Source organism: Ascaphus truei, chromosome 1 (genome assembly GCF_040206685.1).
Source record: "Ascaphus truei isolate aAscTru1 chromosome 1, aAscTru1.hap1, whole genome shotgun sequence".
Lineage (NCBI taxonomy): Eukaryota > Metazoa > Chordata > Amphibia > Anura > Ascaphidae > Ascaphus > Ascaphus truei.
The window spans coordinates 257,931,280-257,940,914 of NC_134483.1; the positions used below are offsets into that span (position 1 = coordinate 257,931,280).

The 9,635-nt window shown below is 39.4% G+C and overlaps 1 protein-coding gene across 5 annotated transcripts in view; it reads right to left on the bottom strand.

The window, feature by feature from the left end:
* The window catches only part of LOC142496631 (phospholipid-transporting ATPase ABCA1-like), a 1,672,602-nt gene that overhangs the window by 650,901 nt on the left and 1,012,066 nt on the right, over positions 1–9,635 (bottom strand). For all 5 annotated transcript variants that reach the window (XM_075603302.1, XM_075603295.1, XM_075603331.1 and 2 more), the window contains 2 exons: positions 9,176–9,300; positions 2,641–2,739 (listed from right to left, as the gene is read on the bottom strand). In XM_075603302.1, the coding sequence (XP_075459417.1) occupies positions 2,641–2,739; positions 9,176–9,300 (224 nt within the window). The remainder of the gene's footprint in view (positions 1–2,640; positions 2,740–9,175; positions 9,301–9,635) is intronic.

Here is a 9,635-nt window from a genome sequence, read left to right on the forward strand (position 1 = left end):
TTGAGGCGGTTAGTGCCGGGCTGTGATTTACTTGGGGGCGCCCCTTAGGGAGGTGTCCCCCTGTACCTCTATCCGGCTTACTATTACCCAACTCCCTGTTTTCAATACCGGAGGCTTATTGTTTCATTAATCATTGCTGGGTCTCTCTTCAATCAAGTTGCCATAAAGTGTGTGCACTACCTGTTAGCAGCCTCGGTATACTGGGTAATTCCATATTCTCTTACAGTCATAATGTACACAAAACCTCTCCTCTCTCAATGAACTACTGTACTGTACACAGAATGAGGAAGAAGATAAAGACGGGAAAATTATATTACTATATATATTATTATATATTATTAATTAATATTATTATCAAAGTGCATTATTCATGACTATCCACCAGCCTTCAATTTCCATCTGACAGAAGAACTTAATAAAGACTGCATTTTGTATTATTCATGATTATTTTTATATTTGTTTTTTTGTACCTGATAAAATAAATATTTATTTACATTCATGATAATCATAATCATTGACAACAACCCCCCCCCCACCTACACCAAAGAAAAAGAAAGCATGACAAAAAGTGGTAATTTACTGCATCAACAACATGAATCAGATAATGGTTTTTTTAACTCTCAATTCTCACAGTGCTGATATGTAAATCAGATTTACATATCAAATTCAGGAAGGGATTTTCAAAAGCGTTACCTTAAACAAAGCCTCAAAGGGTGGGGCGGGGGGCTGGGTGAGTCATGCGCAGTAATAATCAACTAGCTCCCATCCCAAAGAGGATTACACGCAGGCGCGGTGAGGTGACGCTCGGCTAGGGACGGATTAAAAACACAATGGCAAGCTTCAAAAACTGAATGACTCTGTAGAGGTGTCTGTCGATAAGAGTTTCAAATCCTTGAGCGAGCCTTGTGTGTGTGCGTGGGGGAGGGGGATACAGGGTACAGCAGCATGAAGGATTAGCTGTACTGCAGTTCAAAGAAATTACATAATTCAAAAGGCAGGTTATCATAATAATTTGATCCCTACACCCCCAAATAGAGTACATAAAAAGCACACTAATCAACCATGTGCACTCAAACGCACAGTGTCGCAGTCAAAAGCTACAGCACGGATTGAATATCGTAATATCAAGATGGTTTAAGCAGGCTTGTGTGGAGAAAATAAAAATAAAAAATGAGGAGAAAAAAAAATATTTTTTTTTTTGGTCACTCACTTGAACTTCGCAAGCAAGCAGTGGTGAATTTACAGACGCATGCGCAGTAATCATCTGCTATCAAGCAGGAATGTGATTGAAACCAGAAAGACACACATTCAAAGGAATGGTGTGGGAGAGGTGTACTGCACTGTAGATAAGATAAGAAGTTGAAATACTGCAGTGCAGTAAATTATCCTGTGTGTGCCGGGGCGAGCGAGGGGAGAGCGCTGTATATGCCAAAATGTGATACTGTTACAGCACACGCCTATGCGTTTCAACAATTTTCAAATGAGACATACAGCACTGCAAATGCATGTATAAATATGCAAATTTACAATTACTACACGCGCACATGCAGACTGTGTACTGACGTAGGTTTAACTGCTAAAGTATTAGACTTCCAAGACAACAGCTCGCGAACGCCCCCCTGAGTTTTTAGACGGTATTGTAGTATTGCAGACAGCGATAATAAAATGCTAATATTACAAGCGCTAAAATACCTCAATACACTCCGGACAAAAAAAAAACGCTTCTGCCCGCGGTTATCAAAGTTGCGCCGATTCGGCCGATTTAGGATAAAGGCGGCCGCCACTGTTTTTCAGTTTGGTCCTACATGGATATTCACCAATGAATCTACTGTATAATTAAAACCCTTTGGTGTTTTGCACCAGGGTCCTAATTTAGAGCTTTTTTACTCTTAGGCTAAGGTCCCAGTGCCTCCGCTGAGCGCGCGCCCACGAGGCTGGCGGCGCGTGCAGCCGATTCCCCGGTCTGCAGGGAGCTGCAGACCAAAAGACAGGGGGGGCTTGATGGGGGAGGGACGGGGAGCGGCCGTGACATCACCCGGCAGGTTCGCCCTCATTGGCTGAACTGCCGGGGGGCGTGGCTTAGCGCTCCGTTGCGACTCCTGATCACAATTCTCTTGCGAGCAGGAGTCACTGTCGGCAGAGCGCAGCGCCCCCCCCCCCCTCGCAGCGGGCCTGGTCCCATTGTGCAGCGGCCATTGTCCCTGCAGCGTTCCCAACAGTGGGCGCAGCAGTAGCCAGTGGGGACCTGGCCTTAGATGATGGGAAAAACACACATGGATACAGAAGGGAGAAAACATATTGCAGCACTATTAAGTATTCCTTTATGATCACATAGGATCAGTTCAGTTAAAGGGAAAAAAAACCCTGCAGAACACAGATTTTACAGTTTCTTTTAACTTGTGTAAATAAGAAAACTAGTGTAACAAACTATTCAGATTGATGCAATATCTATATGAAATATTGTGTGAAAGTCATTAGTGTTAAGTATTGTAACTTTTTTTGTATATTTTGACCATAATAGATGAATATTTAATTAAGTTTCATGCTTGCTCTGGCAGGATCAGGCTAACCGCTGTCACATAGACATAATTTAAACAGAAATAGGATAGGTACTAAATATTTCCTAAAGGTGATACTTACGGAATAGGATCATTTTTCATACATCGTGTCCCAAACCCTGGATTCTCTGTTAATGAATCTATCACACGTGACACTTGTGAATTAGCAGGATCATCATTACTGTAGAAAAAAGAGACACAAGCTCACATTGATGTTGAAACAGCACAGCCGTAGGGAAACAAACAGAAGGAAATGGACTGGAAATGAATCACAAATTCTCAAATGTAATGTGCCTAGAGCTAATTAAGCTTGTGTTGGCATCCAACTTTCTATCACAACAAGGCTTTAAAAGTGCTAGAAGAACAGTATGTATGTTTTGACATATCTTTATGTCTTACCCATATAACCCCATCTGGACGTTATAAAAAATATATTGCTCTTTCATCTATAATGTATTGGAAATGTACAATCTTATAGCTATAAATAAAAAAAATTCTACTAAATTTAATCAAATGTTTTAGCTTTATTTAAACTTCATTATTTTTATGTTTTATTCAGTAACAAAAGGGAATGTTCACAATTAACTAAAAATACAAATATTTTGTTGATATACAGTAAAATGTTATCACATGATTTTTAAATGCCCAAATATCTTACCTACTGTAACTCCAACTGATGATTAATATGTATGATCTTTTATTTTCAATGCATAATAAAGTATATCTTGCTTCAATAAATCATGGATAATACATTTCACGATATCTTCCCAGAGGAATTTTTCTAAATAAGTATTGTTTAGGGACGTTATGGTGCTATCAACTGCATTCTTAAGCCTGTCCAAAAGATGCCTATCATATAACTTTTTTATACTATAAATCCCTGGCAGATTTGCTGTATGTTCTTAGATGTTGACTCAATCATTTTCAGAAAGGCTTATGGTAGCTTAGAAACAAAACAACTGTATAACAGTAAAAGTCTTAAGGTACATGATTTAATATATATTACTTTTAAGTCATTGACATTGGAACAAGTCATAGTCTAAAAAAAAAAAATAAGCTGGGGTTAAGTTACAACCTGCAAAATAAAGACAAAAACACATTTTGTGACCATGACATTTTGGGACAGTTTGCACACTTTTATTTGTATACAATATTTTACCAGGAAAAATACATCGAGAGATACAGATGCAGCAGTCGTTACCCGAACATTGACCTGGGTACATTTTGCGTTGTGCCGCGTGTAGGTTGAGAAAATTCACTAGTTTTGCCGGGACAGACAAAGGCCCATCGGATCTTCACCGTGGATGGCGTTGGATTGTGTTCCGTGACGTCACCGGAGGAGAGCTTGCTGATTTCCCGGGATTCGGAGAGCCAAGGCTTCTAAAGGTAAGATCAATATTGAATGCATGTACTTTTATTTTTTCAGGTTTTTGGATTGGATTTTTCTATTTTTATGTTTTTCAATGCCCATTGACTGCTTATGTATTAATCTGTACCTGTTTTTATATAATGATGTAATTTGTTGGCTAATGGTTAAATTGATGTGTTGGTTGCTGCTTTTACAGTATACTGTTGTGATGGCTTGTTTTGATTTGTATTATTTTTTACAGATTGTTAGGAGTTTAAATTTAATGATGTACTGTAATTTGTTGGCTAATGGTTTAATGTATGTGTTGCCTAGTGGATGTATTAATTAATTGATGTTTTGGCTACTGCTTTTATATATGGAATGTATTGTTTGGTTAGTGGTGTGCATTCTTTAATTGATTGTCTAGTTGTGTGATTTATTTAGTTGATTGGCTAGTGGTTTTATTTATTTAATTGGCTGGTTGGCTAGTGGTTTTATTTATGTAATTGCCTATTGCTTTTAATTTTACAGTTTGGGGGTTTAGGTGCTTTTTGTATACTGTAGGTTTTATTATTGTGTATTTTGGATAGTCAGGCTTTTGTATTAGAGTGACCATTGACTGCTATTGTAGCTTATCATGTAAAAATTATATGGGTATGATGTACTACTATAACAATCAATGGGTAAGGGGGTATAGTGGGTCCGGGTGGGTGGTTAGGCCTCCTCGGTGGGTAGCGGGGCAGGGTGGGTTAACCCCTTAATTACTATAGCGGTTATTAACCGCTAAGGTAATTAAGGGGCTAGGGGCCATTAGAATGTATTTTGCTATGTTTTTTTCTGGCAACGGAGGTCATGTACCTGCAGTAAGCCGATTAGGATACTCTTTACATTGCCAGGGGTAAGTAGAACGGGTGTTATTTATTTTATTTATGCTGCATGGATAATGTTGTGTTTAATAATGGGCAAATAATCTATAATCCATACCTGGACAAAAGTTATTTTGCCCATTACTGTACTGTACACTACCGACACACTTTATTGAAGTGTGGTCGGTACCGCAAGCCGGGAAATCTCCCGGCTTGCTAGTGGCCGCCCCTCGGCGTGCCGCGCGTCATAGACGCGCGGTCACGCGTCATCGGGAGCGTGCGCCCCCTGCACGCGTGTCCAGGGGCTCCCCGAGGGAGCCCTGGTGTCCCGCGATCGCGGGACAGCGGCAGGGGGTTCCGGGGGACCCGGCGGACCCGGCAGCGGTAGGGAGAGCGCCCCGATCGGAGGGCGCTTTTCCGCTGCTTCGGCGTGCGCCCGTCACACTCGGGCGCGCGCCAGGCTACTGCTGCGGCACAGAACGGGCAAATGCTCGAATAAACTGTGCCGCAGCAGTATGTGTTTGGCGGGGGGTGTTTTTATTGAAATGTAGCCCATGTTTATTTTTTATTTTTTTTGTAACTTAGATTTTATTGCATTTTTCCAAACAAGTGATACAGAATACAGTATACATTCATTTTTAGTGTTAATCATGTTTATTTTTTTAAATATAGGAATGGTACTGCAGGCCTGCGTGACCCACGGGGACCACCCGAGGACCCCGGACACCCATGGGGAACACCTGAGGATCCACAAGCGATACCTGTAGGGAAGAACTGGGGGCCCCACAGCTGTGGGGGCCCTGGGGACCCACAGGGACCACCCGAGGACCCCTAGACACCCGTGGGAACCACTCGAGGGCCCCAAGATGCCCATTGGGATGACCGGGGGACCCCCAGACACCTGCAGGGACCACCCGTGGACCTCATTGGGGGGACCACCTGGGGACTACCCAGAGGCCGCCAAGCCCCCGCTGGCGTGTGGCATTAATTCTGTGTTTATAAAAATAAATATTGGTTTTACAGTATGTGGGGGCACGGGGTGGGTTGTGTATTGGTGCTTACTAGATATTTAATTTTAAACAGTACACTAATGTAGCAGGGGTCTCAAGAGCTGAACCGCATTGATTTCAAGTACAGGGACACCCTGCTTCCTGAGATACAGGCCCGGTTATGGGGTGCCGGTATCTCCTATGCATGTAAATGTCTCGCGTCATGTGATCTGAACATTTCAATGTGCAGGAGATACCGGCACCTCATAACGGGGCCTGTATCTCGGGAAGTAGGGAGTCCCCGGACTTGAAATCAATGCAGTTCAGCTTCGGAGCCCCCCTGCTATATTACTGTAATGTTTAAAATGACATAAACCCCCTGCGATCGCCTGTGAGAGGTGCGCAGTTAGAGTGACTGATTCAGCCTCTTACTGCGTGTCTATTACAGAAAGGCATACACCGGTAGGACTCACACAGCAGGGACCCCTGCTGTATTAATCTGATGGGCCATTATAGTGTACCCCGGCAAAACTTGTGAGGATCACGGGGAAATCTCGAAATCCATTTCGAGATTTGTTCGAATAATGGCCGCTGCATCTGTAATCACTCGTTTTCAAGTATGTCCTGGACACAAAAAAAAGTTGACAACATTAGAAGTTACAGTTATAAACATCTTTAAAGTAGGAAACAGTCAACGTCTTGAAGGAGTTAAGACAGGAAGCTGATTTGAGAGGCTCCGCTAAATTGTTCCATAATCTTTACATTATCTAATAAATTAAAGATCCATCATATTCGGTTGTTTATAAAGCAATATGACAGAACAAAATGGATCCGCTCATTAAAAAAAATGCTGAATGGCTTGGTAATTCTGTCCAAATTTTTTATTTACACCAATTTTAGATTATCTGGTGTCTGTTGCCATGAATGAACACCATGCTTTCAAGTAATGTATTTTGTTGTAACTTTACCCTGTGTTTTGGTTTTACATTTTGTTGGGGTTTAGTTTTTTGATTATGGGAAATGTTAAACTATTTATGCCCTTTGCATATTATTTTGGATAAAAAAATAAAATAATAATACTGTGATTTATGAAGACTGAAATAAGTCGAATTTTGGGGAAATATTTTTGACTGGTATACTGGTAGAGTAGAGACAAGTAAAATGGTGTTCTCATTTTCTATGCAAATCTATTATATCAAATATAATATATATATATATATATATATATACATTGTTCGACAAACCTATACATTTGCTCGCCCCAGGCGAGTGGATTTAACATCGTGGCGAGCTCCTATCACGTAGTATCCAAGCAGCACACGTTTGGTACTAGGTGGCGAGTAGATTTTTTTGTGTGGCGAGTAGATTTTTTGGTGATTTGTCGACCACTGTATATATATATATATATATATATATATATATATATATATATATATATATATATATTATAAATACGTCAACATATGAGTGTTATTATTAACAGAAACTGGAACTGTTTGCTATAACTAACATAGATCTCTCTTTATACAGCTGTATCAGGGATTATTGCACCAGCTGGCTCTTTATGATGGGATATTATTGTGTGATATTCTGCGTTATCACTTTCATTGCATATTATGAAAAATCACAGATTCTCTACATAATACAGCATTATTCTGTGTAATGAGCGAGTATAATAACCCTTGCTACATCTATGTATATCATATAAGATAAGGGTGTTGTACCTAATGGTAACTAATTCACTGGCATATACTCGTAGATAGGAGATTGATCAGATTGAAAGGCCAGGTGGTGGGTGGAATGTCTCTGCCTGATACTGTGCTATACCAGATCAATAGTACATTCAAATATATATTAAATTATACATTATTAATTATAATCACATTTAGTCTCTGTCTTTGAACCTCTGTGTCTCTCTGCCTTGTTTGTGGTTCCGGACAAGCATGCAGATCCAAGCTTTGAGCTAATTTTGTTTGGGTCTCCAAACTTTGAGGGTGTTTGCATTTCAACAATCCAGACTTGCTCATCTCTAGATCTAACATTGGTTCATATTATCTATATGGTACCGAGGAGGGGAAAAATACTTTGGTAAAATGTTGCTAATCTGCTTTGTTTTAAAGTTCTAGATTTGAAAATATGGGGCCTATGCATTCTCTAATAATAATAATAATAATAATAATAGTAAAAATAATAATAATAATATATAATACCAGGAGAGGCAAAGAGAAAGGGACAGAGATAGTCCATTTTAGTAATCTTTTTCTCCAAATACTGTACACCACAAAATAGAGATGTGCAACATTTTCGCTTAAGTTTGTGAACTAAATGAAATTTGCCTATTTTTTCTGAAATATTGCCAAGCAATTGCCACGCATTAGTCAACAAGTCAATATGCAAGATCCCATGGCCCTTTATATACTGTGATTTTTGCTAAATTCTGGTAAAAAGTGGAAAAATTCTGTTGGCATTCTTGCAAAATGTGTGAAATTCTAAGCAATGTGTACTTTTGCAAAAATGTCACAATAACGAAAGTTTAAGAAAAAAACGGGAAATAAAATGTGCAATTTGAATAAACTAAGAACAGAGTGAGATTACTATAACGGATTTCTTTTTTCCTTTTATCTAGTGTGATTCTTCCTAGGTATACAAAACTTTCATATAACACGGATTTGTACTTCCAGAATCAAATCATGACCTAAATTTTGTATGGTTTTTACTGTACATGTGTTTAGTGAATACAACGATATTCTGTATTGTATGTTTCAGTGCAAACATTTTTCATAAGTCTCCTCCCTATATGTGACAATACCTCACTCATACATTAGTTAGTTTATTTTATTTAAGAATAAGTTTGGTTTATCCTTTTTACGTTAAAAATGCAAAAACATTAAGTTTGCATGAAAAGTGAGAAAATGTGCGGATGTAGCAGGTGTTATTACCTCAGTTAAAGCTAATAAACACTTTAAATAATGTGGAAAATATTTTGTATTTTAAAGAGAGCACATTATCATTGTTTTCAATTAACCCAGCGACATTTATTGCATTTAGAGATATGCAAAACTTTACCATGAGGTTGCAAATCATGTAAAATTTGCCCTTTTTGAGTTGTGGAAAAAAAAAAGCTGAGTCAGAGTTTGCAAGTGATTCACCCACCACTAAATCAAATATTTTGTTTAATATGCTTATTTGCTAATTTTTCTAATATAGCTTGATTTGCTTAATGGTGAGACCATGGGAACAACCAATGTTTCACTGTTTGACAGTATTTTGTTGAAAGCTTACTAATTTGGCAAAATTATTAGCCCTTTGAGGCTTAGCAAAATGTTTCACAGGGAATCGACCAGAGCTTTCATGTGTAATATCATGTCAAATAAAATTAATGTAAAATAGTTTACATCAAAAATTCAGTTTTACCTGATAAAAGAATGTTGCGGGCCATACATCCAAGGTTGCAGTTCTAAGGAAGGATACTCCTCAAATGGAGGAACCACAACAGAAAATATGAGTGACAAACAGACAAACACCGCAGGCAGTATTACCTGTAAGAAAACAAAAAGTTAATGTAGTACATATTAAAATACATCAACCTCCTAAGCATCACAGAACATTTTTCATCTAATTTAATCAAAGATTAGAATTCTTTGCACATTAGAACACTATTTATTAGATGCTGTTAAGTTGCCCTCAATTATAATTGCTGGCAGGCTGAGGCGCGCTGAGGCGCAGGGAAAGCGGGTGCTTTCCCTGGCCTTGCGGTTGCTTACCGCACGCGCTGTCAGCGGGCCGTCAGGGGGTGGGCCGGGGGCGGGCCGGGAGTGGGCGCGTCACTGGCCGGGGGCGGCCAGTGACGTCACGGAGCTGGTTCGCCCTCATT